General features: G+C 52.2%; 1 protein-coding gene across 5 annotated transcripts in view; it reads left to right on the forward strand.

Moving 5' to 3' along the window:
- Positions 1-4,894: 4,894 nt before the first annotated feature.
- SYT7 (synaptotagmin 7) overlaps positions 4,895-20,546 on the forward strand; it is a 105,485-nt gene continuing 89,833 nt past the window's right edge. For 3 of the 5 annotated variants that reach the window (XM_074231332.1, XM_074231328.1, XM_074231331.1), the window contains exon 1: positions 18,347-18,407. In XM_074231332.1, the coding sequence (XP_074087433.1) occupies positions 18,374-18,407 (34 nt within the window). In that variant the 5' untranslated portion in view covers positions 18,347-18,373. Of the gene's footprint in view, positions 5,079-11,888; positions 12,026-18,346; positions 18,408-20,546 lie in introns of those variants that run through there. The other 2 variants (XM_074231329.1, XM_074231330.1) reach the window with 2 other exon arrangements.

Genomic DNA, 20,546 nt, shown 5'->3' on the forward strand with positions numbered 1-20,546 from the left:
AGGGAAGGGAATGGGGGTGGTGGTGAGGAGGGCACGGCAGGCAGAGAGAGCAGGGATCCTTTCCTCCATCACTGTACTGGGGTAGAGAGACCCGGCTTTGCCAAGTCTCTTTCTCTCCCAGGTTCCCCACCTACAAATGAGGGGTTTGATGGAGAGGGTCCTGAAGGTAGATCCTTTTCAGCCCTGGTAGAATATAGGCTAATCAATTGAGAACTGCAAATCATTGCATCCAATCTCCTCTTTTTTACAGATGAAGAAACTAAGTCCCAAGATAAATCACTTGCCCGGGGTCACATAGCTGGTGAGCATCTCTCTTGTCCCCCCCCACTTACCTTCTAGGTAGTTTTGGGGGGCAGGATTTGAACCCATGTCTTCCTGATTCCACTTCAGTGCTTATTCTAGCCACCACATCTCATAGCTGCTGTGTTCTAAGGTCTTTTCTGTTCTGTTCTGTTCTGTTTCTGATGTTTTCTCCACTTTTGCCATTTCATGCTTCCTTTGAACTCTGACACTTTTTGTCTTTTGTCTTTTTGGTTTTTGCAAGGCAATGGGGTTAAGTGACTTGTACAAGGTCACACAGCTAAGTAAGTATTAAATGTCTGAGACCAGATTTGAACTCAGGTCCTCCTGACTCTAGGCCCGATGCTCTATCCACCTAGCTACCCCTCTGACACCTTTTTCTGAGCTCTCTCCCCACTGGTTATGTTTCCACTGCCCTGGCATGTCTGCCCTGTGGTTCCCTTCTCTCCTTTGCTCTTTCCCATCATGGCAACATAAGACCAAGCATGGCTCCTTATGGATGGGCCTGGCTCCTCTTTTCACACCACCCCACTTCCTGCCAGGCCTCAAGGAGGGAGCTCAAAGTCAAGAGACTTCATCAAGAAGACAACATCAGCGGGAGACCCTCCTAGGGCCTCCAGGTCCCCAGAGGAGGGCTCCCCCACTACCACCCTCACCCTCATCATTGCAGTAGGATCCTTGGTGACAGGGTGAGGTGAGGCCAGAGCTATTGACAGCAGGAGGGCCCAGCAGGCCTGGCAGCCCTGCCCCTCCTGCTGTAGCCCAGGGCAGCTGGAAGGCAGCCCAGCCCTCCACCTGGATGGACTTGCCTTTGTAGAGAGGCCTCCCTTGGATCCATCTCTTTTGACAGAAACAGCTGGGCTCAGCTGCCTCTCCCTACACTACCCTTGGGCATGGAGAGACCAGGACTCCAGTTTTTGAAAGGAAAGAGAGTTGTTTATCTATCGATTTATTTTTTTTGGGGGGGGGAGACTTTTCTTGAATTCCCACCTGCTTTCTCTTTTCCACCCAGGGCCTCAGAATCTTTCTCCCTCTCCGTTCTTCCTTCCATTTTTGGCAGTGGCCCTGGGCCCTCAACCCCAGCCTCTGGAGACTCCTTTCCTCAGTTCTCATGCTGCCCCCTCTCCTCTGCTTTAGGATAATAACACACACACACAAAGAAAGAACCAATCCTCCCACTGGCACGGGCTGGCAACCTCGCCTGGATGATGAGTGCTGTTTGCCATTTCCAACTGAGATCGTGGTGCCCACCAATCCTCCTCCTGCTTCAGGCTCACTTCATCGTGACCTGGCAAGCCCCCACACCTCAAACTTCCAAACCAAAAGGTATATTTAGGTATAAACACTGGTTCACTCCCCAATGTTCCTACCACCCCCAATGTGAGCGGGGGGCCCTGGTGCCCCTAAACTAACAAGAGAGTAGATGGGGAGGGAGGAAGAAGAGATAAAGAAAATACAAAAGGGGAACCCTAGGCAAGGGGAGCTCTCAGCAGGTACTTGTCTGGGCTTTGGAGGTTGGCCATTGTCTTAGTGAAGGAGGGAGCCAACATTTGGCCATTTTCCTACTGGGAGAAGGAGCCAAATCTGATGCATCTTCTTCCCTAGGTATCTTCACAAAAGTTAGAGATAGGGGACTTCTCTGAGTTGTATGTCATCATTGGCAACCCCATTCATTCTCTAACCACCTCAAATGAGAAGCCGGTTCTCTCCTATGATCCACAGAGAAACCCAGATCATTTGTGTAGCTATTCTCTTGGGAAATCACAATCAAGTCCTAGAAAAAGACCTGACTGGAAAAGCTCTGGGACAACCCAACTCAGAGAAGTGGCAACGGCAGGATGTGATGGTTCTACAAGATGGGCCAGGAACAGCCCAGCTCCCAGGGTGCTTGAGAACACACCATCTTGGGTCCTCCACAGTGCCCCAGCAACCTGCCCTTACTGAGGCAGGAAGAAGACAAAACAGATGGCTTGTGTTAGTCCGTATCTTTCCATTGAGTCTTACAGGCTACTGTTTACATGGAGAACACAAAGTCAGTTGACAAGCATTTATTAAGTGCCTACTGTATACCAGTTCTAGGTGCTGGGCATGTAAATACAAGTAGAATGAAAAACAGAGAAGTGTCTAGCAGTTCTGGGGCCCAGGGCAACATCACAAAAAAGATATTGGGACAAGTAACCTGAAAAGTTCCTCCAAATCAACTACTTACTAGAATTTCAGTTGGGACCTTAAAATACAAGGACTATCACTTGGGAGGCGAAGTTAGAGGAAGCCCGGCGGTGCTACCAAGTCCTTAGAACACTTGGGGACCAAGTCAGGGAGCTTAGCAAGGATGAGTCTGGGCAGGGCTGGGGGTGGGGAAGACTCCTACCCTCTGCAGCCTATTTTAGCCAATTTTCCTTAGCACTAAACTCAGTTGTTTCTGCAACCAAAGACATGCAAGTATCAATTCTACATTTTCCCTGGGACAATGCTCTGGTTGTCCCATTCTAACCATAACTCTGACCAGCAACAGCTGATGAAAATGTGAATGGTCTAGACTAAAGCAGATGGGAATGCTGTGTTGCTTGGTTTGACTCGACTCACCTTTGTTGGTGAGAGTAAGATTGGTGGGGGAAGACAGAGAGAGAGAGGAAAGAAAAAAGGGAGAGAGGAGAGAGAAGCACACACACAAAGAGAGCCAGAAGAGGAGAGGAGAGGAGAGGAGAGGAGAGTGAGAAGAAAGTGCAAGGGAGGAGCACCAGCCCTGGAGTTAGGAAGACCTGAGTTCAAATGTGACCTCAGACACTTAATAATTGCCTAGGTATGTGACCTTGGGCAAGTCACTTGACCCCATTGCCTTAAATAAATAAAATTTTAAATAAAAGAGCAAGGGGGAGATAAAGCATAGAGACAAAGAGAAACAGAAGAGAAAAGAGAGAGGGGAAGGGAGAGAGAAGAGAGAAAAAAGAAAGGAAGAGAAGAGAAAAAGGGAGAGAAAGGAGAGAGTGTGTATATGTGAAAGAAAGAGAAGAGAAAAGCTAAGAGAGAAAAAATGAGAAAAAAAGATGAGAGAGAGAAGAAAAAGGAGAGAAGAAAGAAAAAGGAGAAGGGGAGAAAGAAAAGAGATGATGTGTCTCTGTGTGTGTGTGTGTGTGTGTGTGTGTGTGTGTGTGTGAGAGAGAGAGAGAGAGAGAGAGAGAGAGAGAGAGAGAGATCCAAACGGACTAGAACGAGGTTAAACTAACTCTTCTACTGGACAGCTCTTTCAATATTTGACGACAACCAAGGTTCTCCTTAAGTCTCCTATTCTACAGTCCCTCACCCTCATCCCGAGTTCAAATCCTTCTTGAGTCCTAGCCCAACACTGGCCGGGGAGGTAGAGTCTTGCTCTTCCTGTTTTTGCCTTCGTCAAGTCAAAGAGTGGGGGCAATAGAAACTGAAAATGTGGGATGTCACCGTGGACCGAGGTAACCTGGGAATCACAACAATGGGGACAAGCAGGGTGCTGAGGGGGACCTCAGGTCCTGGTCACGTGAGAGTCATTGCCTTCACCTTGTTCTGGTCAGCTCCTCAGGGCCAACCTGAGAGTGATGATGGAGGAAAGTCTTGAAGAGATGGACTTTTGCTTGACATATGGAGAAACTTCCTCCTGTTCAGAACAGAGGAAGGGGCTGCCTGCTGAGCTGCTGGCTCTCGCCTTTCCAGCAGAGGCTGGGGGTGACCACTAATTGGGTGATTGCAAAAGCCCCTTCTTCAGGGACCTGTTGCGGTAGATGCCACATAGTAGGTGCTTGATAAATATTTACAAACTGACTGTGAACTGTCTGTGTGGGGGATATTCAAATTGACCTTTTGAAATGCTGGGCATGTCAAGCCGAGAATAATTCCCTACCTCCTTGCCTTTGCTCAAGCTATTCCCTCCACCTGGCATGCCCTCTCTTCTCTTCCTCAGCTTTTAAAGCCCAAGGAAAACCCATCCTCCATGAAGTCTTCCCTGACTCCCCTGGGGCAGTAAAGCTGCACCCTCACCCCACACTCCATCTCACTTAGAGTAAGTCATATAATAATCATCACTGCCACTTAAGGTTTGCAGAGTACTTTTCAACCATCATGCCCCCAGTTCTCCCAACATGCTAAGTGCTACCATTATCAGCAGTGCCATCTTACAGATGGGAAACTGGGCTTGGGGGGGAGGTAAATACCTACCTACCCTGTGGCAACAAACTGGTATCAAAGTCACCTGTGGTCATTCCCCCCTCAGGAGAATGGAAGCTCCTGGAGGACAGGGAAGACCTTGTCTCTGTCTTTGTATCTCCACTGTTTAGCATGCCGGTGGCTGGCACACAGTAGGCATCTTGATAAAACTTAATAGATTGAATTCTTAACTCCAAGCACATTCAACAAAAGACCCCTGAGACCACAAGGCCCAAGTGGGAAGGTGTGAGTGTGGGGAGGGGTGTCACACAGGCAAAGCAGAATACCGGGGATTCCCCCAGGGCTCTAAGGACCCGTGGACAATAGCAGGAAAGGGCTTGGGCTCCCCCAGCTCTGGACTCTGGGTGGGGCTCCAGGACAGGATGTGTGTGTTACTGCCAGGTTCTGGTGGGGAGAGAAGAGACAAAACAGCAGTTGGAAGGGTTTGCAAGTATCAGTTCTACAGCCACCCACCCTCTATTCCTGAACTGGGCAGGCAGGTGAGCACAAGATGCCCCCCTCCTCCAAGACAGACACTCAACACCCTTGGAGATCCTGAGCCCACAGTGGGGGAAGGAGGGCGATGAACCCGCATTGGACCGGTAATAGAGACAGTACTCAGAACTGAGGTGGACCCAAGAGCAATGTTGTGGCTGGAGGGGACTTGAGAACTTGGATTGCCCCAGTTGAAAGGGCTCTTAGAACATAGCTGGGTGGTACCTTAGGGACCTGATTTTATAGAAGAAGAGAAGGATGTGGAGAGGGTCAGATTCCCCTGATTTCCAACCTAAAATCCAGCCTAGAATTGAGGTACCCCAGCTCCCAGGCTATAGCCTGGACTTAAGGGGTGGAGGAGAGCTTTTCCTTCCCTCTCCAGGAAGGAGCAGGCCAGTTCAGTGACTTGTCTAGCCCCAATAGGGTAGAATCTCATAGAAGGACTGAGGATGAAATAAATACATTTCTTGGGGCCACATAGCTAGACCTCCATGCTCATGCTAACTCCCTTGGGGTCAGACCCTCTTGAAATCCAAAAGTTGTTTGGGGGGAAATAGGTAGATAGCCACTGGCCTATCCAGTTCAAAAGAGGAAAATTAAAGTAAAATCCCCATGGAAGATAATTAATACTCAAGCCTTGGGCTATGAAGAGAAAGATCCAGGGGTCACAGTGAACTGGAAAACATACTTTCATTTGTTCATTTCTATGACTTGTATTTTAATCATCAGGATGAGCTAGCGTCTTGGGTGGACTTTCCCCAAACTAGAACCTTGAGGGGTAGGGCTTCTACTGGTGGGGGAGGGAAGAGGAAGAGAAGAGACAATGACACAGGGTGAAGTCCTGGTCTGAGTTCATTGTGGAGGGCAATGCTGGCATTGAGCTTGGAGAGAGAGGAATAATTTTGGCTCTTCAGTCACCTCCTCGGCATAAGCCTCACCCCCTTGAGTGATTATTTTCCTTAAGACTGTCTACAGTACCTCCATTTATGAGGGTCCATTGGTCATTTTGTGTTTTAAGGAAGGAAATAAATGAGTTTGAGTGGCAGGGCAAGAGGAGAGATGAGGAGGTGCTAGGTGGAAGGTAAAGGGACCCAGCTGAAGTCAGAGGTCAGAGAGATCTGCAGAGTCCTAAGAGATGGGGCAGGGTCTCCGAGTTCTGAGGCATGGGGGCCACTTTTATCAAGTGGCTAGTGGAAAGGAGGAAGAAAACTATAGGCTAAATCTTGGCTCTCCCAGGCTCTCTGGGACTGGGGCTCCATTAAGGCACGTGCAGAATCGATAAATGGTGAGAGGTAGAAGCAGCAACCTGGGTCTTTTGGGCTGGGGCCAACAGCATCAGGAGCAGCGAAAGGGGAGCTAATGGCCCATTCCAGGATCATAGATTCAGAGCAGGAGGCGATCTTAGGGGGATGGCTCATTTTGCAGAGGTGAAGGATAAACAGGAGGGAATTTCTAAACCCAGTCCTGAATCCTTAGCCCACTGTCCCTCTCCCTGCTGAAGGCCTGGTATTCTAAGTCTCCCACGCTCCTTTGCCCATGTAGGATAGCCACTACCCTTCATGTCCCAAGGGAAATGAGCTCATGGGGACCTCTAAACTGGCCACACCCTTTCTACACAGGGGCATGGCCACCCTGTGGCATTGTTTATTCAGAAAGACAGAAAGACAAACGGGCCAACAGGGTGTGGACTGGGCGACAACAGGGGAGATTCCTGGGAACAGCCCTCCTACCCAGGTAGGGGTCAGAGGGCAGGGTGTGGCCAGTTTCTTCCTCTTGACCTGGTCCACCTGTTCCCAAGAAGAAATGATCTCCCATTCCCCAACCCAGAAGGGAGGAAGTGTTAGATTCCTCTGAGCGTTGGGCCCATTTTTCAAAAGTGGAAAGCTAAGGTGCTGTGAAGAAAGGGAGTTACCTGGCCTTTTGGGGATAGGACTAATAATACCACAATTATATATAGCGCCTTTCTTCCAGAGAGCTTAGATAAGCTCCATGATCTCATTTGTCCTCACAACCTCCCTGAGAGGTGGTGATGGTGATGGGAGTGGGAGGGGGGAGTCACGGGGGAAGAGCAGGACATGGGGTGGGGGAGGAGCAATTGGACAGATGACAAAAGCCTTTCATTATCCCCCCCTTTCATTAGCTCTTCTTGCCCCTCCAACATCCCCCCATCAGCATCCTTCTTCCTGTTCTCCCTCCCTCTTTCCAGTCTTCCGTTTCCATGGACTAGGAAGCCAGCTTTTCCTGATTCTTCTCTCTTCCCCCACCTTTGTGTTTATTCTGGATGTTCACAAGGCAGAGTCATGAGAGAACCAGTCTCAGAAGCAAGAGGACTTTGGTTCAAATCCCCTCCCCATTGACCCATCCTGACTGTGACCTTGACCAAGAGCCCTCACCTTCTGGTGCCACAGGCAGCTCTCTCTAAGATGAAGTCACAAAGCAGGTATGCACAGAGATCTGCATTGGCTTAGGGAGTTTCCTGATCACATCTCCGGTCCCTAACCCTATAATTGTATTTGGATAAGGAGACTCCCAGAGAGGATGCAAGTTTCCAGAGGACATTTCAGACTTTGTGTTCTCAGTATCAAGGGAAGATTGTGGACACTTTAGAAATAGTGGATTGTTGATTGACTGGAGTCGGTAGAGACTGGGGTTCAAATCCAGCCTCTGATTCTTCTTAGCTGGATGAGTGTGACCAGGACCCTGTGCCTCTCTGAGTTCTGAGCTCCATTTCTCCTTCCCAATAATAAAGTGATAGGATGCACAAATTCCTTTCCTCTTTGATCCTCACCACAGAGAGTTGCAGCTGGACAAAAATAACAAGAGGTGGGATTAGAATGGGAGTCTTTAACTCTTGGCTCTCCACCCACTGGGAGAGGATAGCTAATGGAGGTTATGTGCTTCATAGACGTCACTTCTGATTTTTACTGGAAGAGAGGGGCCAGCCCATCTTTCCTCCTCTGTCCTTCTTTCTCTAAGGATAGTAGACTGAGCTGAAAGAGCTTTCAGAGGCCACCATCCAGCATAGCCTTTTCACTCTTCATATAAGAAAGCCATGAGATGCATTCAATGTTACACCTGGGATCAAAGACCTAGAGCGGGCAGAGACCTATCTCATCGGCCATCTCCTTTTATAGATGAGGTCTGGGAAAGCTAAGTGACTTGTCTAAAATGACACAGTCAGTGTCAGAGGCCAAATTTGAACTTAGATCTTCTAAGTCCTGGCTCAGTTCTCTTTCTTACTATTATGCTCCCTGACTTTCTTTACTTCCCTCTTCAATATCCTTAAGAAGAAAGCTAAGGGCTGACAGTTTTGCAGGACTGGATAAGGGGCTAAGCTCCTAGGAAAATGGAAATCTGGACTCAGGGGTTTCAATTGGCACTCATTGGGCCAGGAGGTTAAATCTCAGCCAACATTGACTTAGCTGACAGATGCAAGTGATGCTCTCAGCATGGACAGACAAGACTTTGAGGGTCCAGCTGCTGAGAAGAGTCCTCAGAAAACCTGTTCTGCATATGGGCAACCATCTCAAAGCACACTCTGGTTGACTCTCTCCTCCCATGCCCTTGTGAGATTACATTTGGCTTAATGCATATCATTCCCAATTACTGAATGGTTCCTCCCTGTTCTCAAGCCTTTCCTCCTTCTCCCCTTGGGTTTCCTGGCTTTCTTTTTTTATGTGGGGCCAGATAGGGAGGGACTCAATCCTGTGAGAGCAACCTTCCTCCTCAGCCAAAGTAGTGAACTGACCTGGTCCTTCTTCCTTACATCTCTCTCCCCATCCTCCACCCCCACTTCCCAACTGAGATCTCCATTCTAATTATTCTCTAGGAATCTCTAGGTGCCTGACCTGGAGCCCAGTTGATTGAGCTGAGTCAGGGCTGCCCAACTACATCCATGCAAGGCTGGGTCTGCCTAGTTCTAAGGATGGAGGGGGGCTGGATGTTATTCCCAGTTCCCAGTTTAGATGTAAGGTCTGCGCTCTCAGCTCCATCGAGTCTTGCCCAAGGCATCTTCGGACCTCAGTTTCTTAACCTGAAAAATAAGGAGACCGGAGGAACCTAGAAAGGACAGACAAAGATAATCAAGTACAACTGAACAGCAGTTTGCAAAGAGGAAGACACTGGGCTCAGAATTTGCCCTCAGCACTTGGGCTGGGCTGCTTGGGGGTCTCTTGGAAGTTCCAGGCCCAGCCCCCACTGACACCAGCCGTTCTCTCAGGACCAGCAGGGCTTAACCTGGGGAGCCAGTCTTCTCCCCCTTTTCAGGTCAGGTTCTTAGTTGTCAACACCATCCATGCTTGGGGTATTGGGAAAGTCCTCTTGGTAAGGAAGCTCCCAGCGAGGAGCTGTCACTTTCAGCACTCATCTGTATCCTTTCTATCACGTAGAGTCCTTAGGGCTCCGAAATGACTTGCTCAGGGTAGCATAGCCAAGATAGGTCAGAGGCAGGACCTGAATCCAGGTCTTCCGGATTCCCAGTTCAGTGTAGCATCCATTATGCAACATACACAAGTTTTCACTCTCCAACACACACACATACACACACACACACACACACACACACACACACAGATTTGGGAATGAGGGAACCTGGGGAGGAGAGAAAGAGAAGCTGAGGGCTGAGCTTAAAAAGTCCTTTTGGAAATGTGGGCTGGGGGAGGCAGAGGGGCAGAAGGGTTGAGGAGCAAAAAGGGTGAGGGGTGTGGGGAGTGGAGGGGCAGAAGGAGAGGAGATGGGGAGTACAAAAGGTGAGGGGGATGGGGAGCAGAAGGAGTGAGGGGGATGGGGAGCAGAAGGGGTGAGGGGGATGGGGAGCAGAAGGGGTGAGAGGGTGGAGAAACAGAAGGGGTGAGGGGGATGGGGAGCAGAAGGGGTGAGGGGGATGGGGAGCAGAAGAGTGCAGGAAGGAGAGCAGAGAGAATGAAGACTCAGCTCCTAGGTTCTGGGAAGGACGGGCAGAGACCCTTTCCCGGGGCGCACAGGATAACCTGCCGAGCCATCACCGAGGCCGGAGGGTGGGGGAGAGGACGGGGGGCGCGGGCGAGGTCGTGCCCCACTTTGGGCCCCGCTCCCTTCCCCTCTCTCTTGGCTCCCCAAGTAGGGCGGGGTCCCCGTGTGCGCACGTGCACTGGAGGGCCCCCCTTCCTCGCCGCTCCTGGGCTCAGCCCCTCCCCTCTGCTGCTTATGCTCCCCATCTCTAGCCTGGGTCGGTACCGAACCTAGGGCTCCCTGGGGGGGCTCTGCAGCAGCGCGGGCACGTGCAGGCCCTCGTGCATGCGCACACACACATACATACACACACATGCACATACACACACACCTACACATACACACCTACACACACCTACACACACACACACACACACACACACACACACACACATAATGGCAAATCTGCGGTGCTGTGGGAGCCGGTGGGAGCACTGGGGGCTGGGCCTGGGGCAACTGGCAACCTCCCAGCGGGTAACCTGTCCTGCCTGTCCTGACCCCAAGGCTTTGGGACCGGTTGAGAGGACTTTAAATCGATGGTTTCCCTCCACCCCCCAGAGGTTCTTGGCCCTTGCCCTTCGTGCCCCCCCCCAACCTAAGTGGCAATTGGCTCCACACAAAGTTCCTCCCCCAGGGGAACTCTCAGCCTGGGAGGGGATAAGACAGATAAAGAAAATGCACATTAGAGACAGGCAAAGAGATGAGAGCAAGGTCTCAACTCATAAATCCTGGTGAACTGAGCATTACAGAATTTTATCTCAGTTATCCAGGGGGAGAAAATAAGATTCCAGGCCCATCCCTTTTCTCAAGGGAGACTTAATTTTTCTTCTCTGTTAGAAGAGATTCATGTCCCGGTCCTTTCCTCTCTAAACTAGTGAAGTGAGAGCCCTAATCTTGATTACCCCAAGGGGACATAGTAACTCCCATCCTACCCCTAAACAGTTAGAAGGGTCCAGGAAGGAAGGATTGGCTGGAACTGGTCTAGCCTTGATCAGCCAGGCTCAGTTTGTGAGCCAGGAGCTGGTGTCCAGGGGGCTTCCAAGGTTTCATGATTTGGAGTTTAGAGGGATCTTGAGCATCCTCCCTATTTTACAGAGATTGAAACTAAAGGTTGGAGATGCACAGAGACTTGCCCAAGGTCACACCGACTGGAGGAGCCATAGGCAGTGTTTGAAATGACGGAGCTGAACTCCAGTCATTTCCCCAGCTCACCCTGAGTGGGTTCCCAGGCTAGAGGAGCTGCCTGAGTCTTGAGATGCAGATTAACTAGGTCAATTCAGGGTGGTATCAGACTGGGGGACCAGGCTGGGCCGGGCCTCAAAGGTTGGACAAAGCAAACTGAAGACGTGGCCAGCTCGGCAGTGTCGAGCTAGGGACTTGGAAAGAAACCACAGACGGTTTCATCCTATCAAAAGAACCTTAGAAGCTGAGTAGATTCAGGGGAAGGGAGAGGAGGGGGGGCCAGGCCCAGGAGGGCTCAGTTCCCAGCAGCTCCGGATCAAAAACGTCTGGTCAAAGAGCCTTTAAATACCTTGAAAACCAGGTGACGTTGAGTTCAATGGCCTGCGAGAAAGGATTGGGTTTCATTTTTAAAAGAATGAAAAATGATCAGTCTTTAGTTTGGGGGACGTTGGACCAAGTACAAGGGAAGGAGGGAATGGCACCAACAAAGAGGTGGAGAATGGGGGATGTGTCATGGTTAGGGGTCCCAGGGTTCTGGTAGGAAACAAAAGACTGGAGGTCCTGGGGAACAGAGGGGGAGGGTTGCTTCTAGGGGCCTGAGTTGGAGGGGAATGCAGAAGGGCACAGAAAAAATGGGGTTCTGAGGAGTTAATCTGAGAATATACTTTCTAACTTATGATTCATGAACCTATGATCAGCTCCCAATCTGGATGGTAGCAGGCAAAGTCACATCCCTATTGTTACAGATGTGGAAACTGAGGCAAGAGGAAGAGAACTGACTCCAACTCATGCAGGAACTAGGAAATTCCAATCCAGGTCTTCTGACTTCAAATCCATCATGTTGTTGTTTGTTCTTCATTCTGGAAGAAGACCATGACATCAGGTAGGTGATGCTGTGACAAGCAGGTGAATTGGATCTGAGTGAGGGAGTGCTGTGCTAAGTCACCAGCCTCACTTTCTTCCCTGGAACCGCCTGGATATGGATTGGAATGACTAGAGGTGGCCCTGGATGTGAGGTAATCAGGGTTAAGTAGCAGGCCCAAGGTCACACAGCACAAAAAGGAACTTAATTCTTTCATTACTCACTTCACAGGGTTGTTGTGGAGAAAAGCATTTCATAACCCTAAATGGGCTATAGACATATGAGATATGATGGTATTTTGCAGCAGCTGGAGCTCTTGGTTAGGACCTGTAGGGATATGGTCCTAAGAAGAACATTAGGTTTGGAATTTGAGGACTTGGGTTACATACTTCCTGTGTGACCTTGGGAAATCACTTGAACCACTCTGGGACTCAATTTCTTCATCTAATCATTGGTGGAGTTGGACTAGATGGAAAGATAGATGGCATAAGAGCCAGAGAGCTTGTGTTTGAATCCTTTTTTAGTGTGCTGCCTGTGTGACCTTCTCTTAGTAAGGGTATTGGATGACCCCTGAGCTCTTTTCCAGGTTCACAACTATTATCCTACCATTGTCAATGACTGGAACTAGCACAGTTGGCTCTGAGCATTGGCAGGAATTATGGGGGTTGAGAGGCTAACCAGGGAATAGCTGGGGGATTGGAGACAAGTGGATCAGAGAGTTGAGTGTAATAAGAATCATTAGAGTGGAAGGAGGGACTGAAGTCCTTGACCTCTTGAAAACCTCCTTCACCTGGAAATTGAAAAGAGAGCCACCTCTGGAGAAGAAAGGAGAACAGGGAAAAGAAAGAAGGGAGGAGAACAAGGAAAAGAGAGAGAGAAACAATGGGAAGTGATAGAGGGGAGAGGGAGAGGGAGGGAGGGAGAGAGAGAGAGAGAGAGAGAGAGAGAGAGAGAGAGAGAGAGAGAGAGAGAGAGAGAAGAAGAAGAAGAAGAAGGAGGAGGAGGAGGAGGAGGAGGAGGAGGAGGAGGAGGAGGAGGAGGAGGAGGAGGAGATGGAGACCAGGGACAAGACAGGCCCAGAGGCCTGGATACAGTAGAGGAAGAAAGTAGGATGAAAAGAGGGCAGAGACCCCAAGAGGTTGGAATGGACTGGGTGCTGCAGGTTCTTTCTAGGAGGCAGAAAGAGAAGTTTGATGAGCTGGGATGAGAACAGTAAAGATGATTTGTAACAGAGAAGGAAAGAAAAGTAAATGGAGGAAGAGAAGGAAGAAGGAAAGAAAGAAGGGAGCAAGGAAGAGAAGACAGGGAAGGAGAGAAGAAGGGAGAGAGAAGAAAAAGTAAGCACCATATACAAAGGACTGTTCCTTGTGCCCCTGGAAGGGATAATGTGGAATGAAGCCGAGCTCTGTCCACTACTCTTGGTGGAATGGAAGCTCCCTGAGGACAGAGATTTTCGTGTTTGTCTTTGTATGCCCAGGGGCTCAGCACAGTGTCTGTACATGGAGGGTTGCTGACTGATGGTTGGTGGTTTGATGCCAGAAGCTTGAGTAAAGCCTTTCTGAGAGATGTAACTTCTACTGCTCCTTGCTCCTCCCACCAATGAGTTATCCCAGGAGCCAACTGGGGCCATGATGCTTTCCTTTGGGGTGGGCCCACTCTAGCAAAGGTCAAAGTAGTTAAGGGGGTTTGTTTGTTCAGCTGCCCACATGGGTCATGATGAGCAAGACATAGAAAGGGAAAAGACCAAGTGGCTTCCTTAGAGTTTTCTGTTAATAGTTCCTTCCTCCTCCAGGGCTGGGGGTTGGGGACAGACCCAGTCAGGAGAAACAAGCCCTGAGGTCTCAAAGGCTGACAGCACCTGAATGAATGGGAACCCAAGAGTCCTACCTCCTAGTCTGTGACCTAGCAACCTAAACAAATAGCCTCCCAGGTCGCCAGTTTGGAAAGTGCAGCCCTGATTCCTGGTCCTCAGGAGAGGAAACAGTTCTCCTTCCCAATGCCTTCTTTTTGATACCTCCAGAGAATGGATAACACCAGGGCCTGACTGCCAGGACTGAATCGGAAACTGTGGCACCTCAGATTGGGGTCAGGGGCCTCTCCCAGGTACCTAGCATTGGAAGATGGCATCATGGAAACACACCTGCCTCCAGGGGAAGCCATCACTACCCACCAGGGATCTGGAGAAGGGGACAGGCCAGGGAGACTCAGTCTGAAAGGAAGCTGCCAATAACGAGATATTGGTAGTAATGACAATCTTCATTCCTCTAGTACTGTCTCTACAACAGCCCTCAGGAGGCAGGCTGTTTCATCCATTTTCAAGATGAGAGGGGAAACTGAGGCACCAAATGATAAAATGACTTACTCATGACAGATTCTATCAGGTCTCTTTTCTCCATCCTGCAGGAGTTCAAAATGATAGCATTACAGAAATTAGTCACTAATGCTTTCCTTTTATTAATCAATTAAGCATATATTCTGTATATATATATATGTATTTATAATATATATATATATATATATATATATATATATATTTCTAAACACACATTACCTTCCTGACAGAAAACAAACTCCTTTAAGAAGAGGGACTTGTTTTTGTATCTAGGTGCCTTTGATGTACCTGGCTTAGCTGCTCAATCAGCAAGCATTAATTAAAACTTTATATGGACCAGGCACTGGAGATATTCAGAAAAGGCAAAGCCAGTCTATGCCCTCAAAGAGATGGATTGTGGGGTGGCTAGGTGGTGCAATGGATAGAGCACTGACCCTGGAGTCAGGAGTACCTGAGTTCAAATCTGACCTCAGACAATAATTACCTAGCTGTGTGACCTTGGGCAAGCCACTTAACCCCATTGCCTTGCAAAAAAAACCCCCTCAAAAACCTTTAAAAAAAGAAGACATGGATTGTGAGATTGGAGATTAGACAGAAGGAAGAACTTGGCACTGTGGGAATCCATCAATAAGAGAGGAAGAAACATAGTGGAGGCCCTTAGACCCCAACTGGAATAAAAATCCTCCTTCTATCACTCCCAAATATGCTTATCCAGTTTTTTCTCAGAGGCCTCCACTGTGGGTGAACCCACAGCTCAGTCCATTTTTTTGGTAGCTATAATTTCTAAATTTTTCCTATCATCTTCTTGTCTTCAACTTCTGCCGAAGTAGAAAGAAACTTTAAAAAAATCATCTTGAACTATTCTATTATTTTACAGATGGGGAAACTGATATCCAGAAATGATAAATAGCTTCCCCTCAAACTGCTCAGTGCTCAGTAATGCTGAATAGCACAGAGGAACACAAGATCTCAGACTTGGAGCTGGTGGGACTTGAAGATTGTTGAGACTAACTTTTTTCATTTCACAAATGAAGAAGTTGAAGCCCAGAGAGGTTTGAGGGGTGTGCTTAGGGTCACGGGACTGGTAAATGACAAGCAGAATTCAGATCAGTCCTCTTAAGTCTCCTGGCTCTCTGAAAGATGAAAGGAGGCCTGTGAGTGGGAAGAGAGACCAGGCAAATGTCCCCTGAGATAATGGGAGAGGTCCCATGACCAGCATATTTAGCTGCAGAAGTCTTTCTGCCTCTTCAGAGAAGAAATGTTTATTTTGTGTCTGGCCCTAGAGGAGCCTATCATCTAATGGGTTCCTAGGTCTAGGGGTGGAAGGACCTTCAGAGACTATCTAGTCCAACCTCCTCATTTTAAAGAAAAGGAAAGTGAGGTCCATGGTGACGAAATGACGACTGGCAGGGAGGGAAAGAATTGGGACACAAGTCCTCTAGATTCAGGGCCAGCACTACCTCTTGGAGTGCCACCTTCATGAAACTCTTGATGGCCTCTCTTTTCTTCTCTCACCTCCTGCCACTGACCAGAAGTGTCTCCTTGGCTTTCTCCTATGCATTTCTCAGGGACGAATCTGCATCCTGGTCAGATCATCTTTGCCAGATGGAGAACTGGATAAGGTCATGGATCAGAATTTAGACAGTTCAGTTCACCAGAGATGTATTATCAAAAGGCAGTAGTAGGTGATGAATACTCCAGGCTGGGAGATTGAAATGGTCAGGCCTGAATTCTATCTCAGACAACTATAAGCCCTGCACCTCTTTAGCCTCAGTTTCCTCATTTGTAGAAAGGGGATGAGGTCTGTGGCACTTAGCTCAGGCATAGTAGAAAGCTTGGTGTCTCTACTTGTGTGGCCATAGGCAAGTCCCTCTACTACAGTTTTCTTAACTGTAAACTGAGAAGACTGGGTCAGATGATCTTCAAAAAGTCCTTTCTAATACTAAATCTATAATTAGGCTTTGGGTTGTTTTGAGAACCAAAGGAATCCTAATGTGTAAGACTCCTTTAAAACCTTAATTATATAGAAGTATATATAAATTATCATCAATCATAATTATTTAGTATTTATCTTATTATCTAATCTATGGAAGACTGAGTACTTGGTACAGGGGAAGCAAAGATCCAAAATCAACCTAGTCTCTGTCCTTGAGATGTTTGTAGTTGGAGGGTGGGGTGGGGTACAAGAATAAATAGGGTACAAGGTGGAATGTGATAGGGATGAAGAGCCAGAGGAAAGAGACATCTTTTTCACCCGAGGACCCTGATGGGGAAGGCTTCCTGGTAGCCAGGGCATGATCCATCTTGGTATCCCACCCTTTCCCGCTGGTTGTCCAGAAAAGGACCTTGGACAGAGGCACAAGCTCCCGTGCGAGGGAGTCCTTGGAGGTGCTGCCTGTTGATGTGGCTTTCTGCGAACTGAATTTGGGTGGAGGGAGGCCTATCAGGGGAGTTCTGAGAACGGACTGGATGGACTTCAGTTGGGGAACCAGAGACCCCAGATTAGCCCCGAGTGAGCTGGGCACGTCACATAATTTCTCTGCATATTGAAGGAATTGGAATCAGTAACCCCCAGAGTTCCTTCCAGAGCTAGGGGATGATCTATTTTTTAAGTGGATGTTTGGGGATGGGGGTCCCCAATGGGGCAGATCTCCAGGCTCCCTTCTTTCTTACTTAATTAGAATAGTCCACCCGAGGAAATGTGTCCTCTGCGGATGCAGTCTTCCCAGAGATATGCTAGGGGAATTTCCTTGACTTCCTTATCTGTTGCTCTCCCGGAAAAGCTGTGGGTGGATGTGTGTGTGTGTGTCTGTGTTTGTGTGTGGAGGGGTTGGGGTGGGGGGATGGGACATGGGGAGACGTGAGGGGGTGTGTGTGCATGGGGGGATAGAGTTGGCAGTGTGGAGGTGTGTCCCAGCGTGATCCGTTTGTGTGGAGGCGTGGCTCGGGTGGGTGGGCAGTCCGAAGGAAGGTGTATCTCCAGGAGTGGGAGGGGAAGTCTTTCCTCTGGCTTCCATAGTCCTCGTGCCTGTGGAAGGCAGGGAGGTCCCACCCTCCGGGGGGTGTCGTGTCTGAGGGCCGGGGGAAGAGCGGTTGTCTGTGTATGGGATGGGGTGGGGGGCGGAAATTCTGGGGCTGGGGGGGGGGCCCCTTCTGTGGGGGGAGGGGCCTCCGTGCCTCTCCCGGAGCAAGTCTGATGCAGCATCCCTCAGGACACAGCGGGTCCCATGGAGGGTCCCAGCGTGTGCGTGGGCTGCAAGCACAGGGAAAGGCCTTTCTGAGGACTCGCGGAGCCTGCGAGCCCCCCAAGATCCAGATCCTGTGCTGCGGGAATGTGGGGGCAGCCAGAGCGAAGGGGGAGGGCAAGGAACTGGGCTGCTTGGGGTGGGGCTAGGGGGGGGCTAGGGGACCCTCGCCTCTTAGGGCTCCAGTGGGGACTTTTAGGGCGCGGGGGGGGGGAGACCCCTGGGCTGGGAGGGGGAGGGGCGCGCAGGGCCACGCGAGGGCCGGCCCCGGGGTCGGGTCACGTGACTAGGGAGGGGCTCCCCTGGGTGGGGGATTGGCTCCGCCCGGCGCCCTGCCCCCCGCCCATCCCCCCAGGTCCGGGGGGGCCCCATCCCCTCCCTTCCCAGAAGAGGAACCCGAGGCCCGGAGGGGCGGCCGTGACTTTGCCAAGGTGGCGCGGCGGGGCGGGGCGGGGCGGGGGGCGGCGGCCGCTTCCTCCGGGCGGGGCCGGGGCGGGGCGGGGCGGGGCCGGGCCGGCCGGGGCGGGGCGAGCGCGCCTCCCGCCCCGCCCGCGCGCGCTCCCGCGGCGCCGGCGCGCCCCCGGCTCGGCGCTCTCCCCGCGCACTCACACGCGCCCTGCCCCGCGCTCTCCCCGGCCCCACGCACGGCCCGGCCCGGAGCCAGCGGCGGCGCGTGCTCCTCGGCTCGGCTCGGCCCGGCCCGGCCCCGCGGACGCCCCCAGCCCATGCCCCGCGGCGGGGCCGGCGGCAGCGGCGCCCCAGGAGCCGGCCGAGCGCCGCGCGGACGGGACCATGTACCGGGACCCGGAGACGGCGGGCGGCCCAGGTGAGGGGGCGCGGGGGGCGCGGGGCGCGGGCGGGGGGCGCGGGGCGGGCCTCGCCCGACAAGGTCCCCGGGAGCCCGCTCCACTCGCGGGAGTGTCTCGCGCGTGTGGGGGCCGCTGCGCCGGGCGCTTTGCCCCCCGGCCGGCCGCCTCCTGCTGCCCACCTGTGGCTGCCCCCCCGGGCACGACCCCCCGGGCACGGCCCCCCGGCCGAGGCGGGGCGCAGGAGCCGCCGGGCCCTCCCGGGGGCCCCTTGGCGCTTCCCGGGGGGCTGCCCCGCGCCCCCGCCTCCTGGCCCCTGCCCTGCCCTCCCGTGCCCAGCCCTGGAGCAGGACGGGGGGAGGGGGCGCTCCCAGGACCCTCCTGCAGGTGGAGCCCCCACCCGGGGTGGCGGGTCCCGGGGGCCCAGACCACCTGTGCGTCTCCGCGACCGTCCACCCGGAGGGGACTGACCTTCTCCCACCCCGGGGGCCCGGAGGCCCCCGTGCCCCCCCTACCCCAGCTTGATGATGTCACTGTACCCAGGCACCCTCTCCCCTCCTGGTGGGCACCACGGTGCCCAGAGGGAGCCCAGACCGGGGCGAGGGTCTTCGGGGCAGGAGGGGAGGGAAGGGTCTGCAGGCTGGCAGCTCTGGCCCCCCCAGCCCTGGTCCTCCCCGGTGGCCTCCCCGTCCTCTCTAGCTTGGCATCTCCCCTGCCCGGAGCTCCCAGGCAGCCGTGGGAGTTGCTCAGAACCCAGTGGCTCTGCCCCGCGCCGTGGGCCCATCGACCCAGAAGAGAAGGGGCTGGGAGGAGGGCTGGGGAGCCCCGACTGGCACGGTGGAGCAGGAAAGAGGGCCTTCTCGCTGGGCTCCGTGGCTCACTCACTGGCTCTCACCCCCTTCCACCAGTCTTGGCCCTGGCACAGACCCCCCCCCCCCAGCCGTCGTTGCCCCTTTGCAGAATGGCTGGGAGTTCTCCTTCCTCCTAACAGCCCTCCCTAAAGGCCTCCTCTAAGCTTGGCCTTCCTTCCTTCACTGCCTATCTGTGACCCACACCCCCTCTGCCCCCCGGCAAGGGCACCAAACACCAACGATACCGGCAAACTCCTCCCACACACGACCCGGGCCCCATGGCCACCCAGCCTCCCTGGAGACCTGTGGCTGCACCCCCTCTCCCTAGCCTGGGAGCACTATTAATTTCTCCCCTATCTCAATGCTCTCAGTTTAGTTTTGGTTTATCTTTGAAATCAGCCCTTGATGCCCCAGGACCACAGCTGGGGAGGGACCACCCACCCTCTGGCCAGGGACACACGGGCAGGCTGAGCTGAGCTCTTGTCCCATGGTGATCCCCCCCCGCCTCCTCTCAAGGGTCCCATAGCAGGTAAGGCCTGGAAGGATCTAAGAATGAAAGTCAGACCTGGCTCAGACATAAGAGAACAGGAAAGAAAACATCCCTGACGCCCCACTGGCTGAGGAAGACTAGATCTAGATAAAGGGCCCTACCCCTACCCGAGATAAGGGCCCCGGGTCAAATGATGAGGATGTGCAAGCAGGAACTCTGGGAAAAAGGCATAGTGAACACCTTCCCCAAGGATTGCAACCCTTGCCTGGCATCTTAAACAATGCCCTGTGTTCTCCCCATTTCTCATTTTCTCCCTTCCTTCCCTGGCCTGGAGTCACCTCCCCTCTTCTCACAGGTCTCCCCTTGTCCTCTTTCTTCCACTGACATTCCCCCTCTTCTCTCCTCTCCTCTGCCTTCCTTCCTCCTAGCTCAGACTCCCTCTCGCCCGCCCTCCCTCCCTGAGCCTGGGCAGGGCCTCAGCTGGCCTGTAGGGGCCAGTGTTGCAGTGGGCAGGCTCAGGCCGTGCTGAGGCAGCCAGCAGAGAGGGAGAGGTGACCTTGTGGTGAGTGAATGAGCCGGGGACAGGAGAGGAAGCCAGCCCGTCAGCCAGGGGACTTGGGAGACCTTTACCTGCCCTCCTGGCTCAGGAGCCTGGACAGAAGAGCTCTTGGACTTCCTGGCATCTGGAATCATCAATTCAGAGAATGTCAGAACTGAGAGGTGCTTTAGAACACGGGATGTCAGAGCTGAGAGGCACCTAAGATCACAGGATGTCAGAGCCAGGCAGGACCTTAGAACACAGGCTGTCAGAGCCAGGC

The sequence above is a fragment of the Macrotis lagotis genome, chromosome 3 (genome assembly GCF_037893015.1).
Source record: "Macrotis lagotis isolate mMagLag1 chromosome 3, bilby.v1.9.chrom.fasta, whole genome shotgun sequence".
NCBI lineage: Eukaryota > Metazoa > Chordata > Mammalia > Peramelemorphia > Peramelidae > Macrotis > Macrotis lagotis.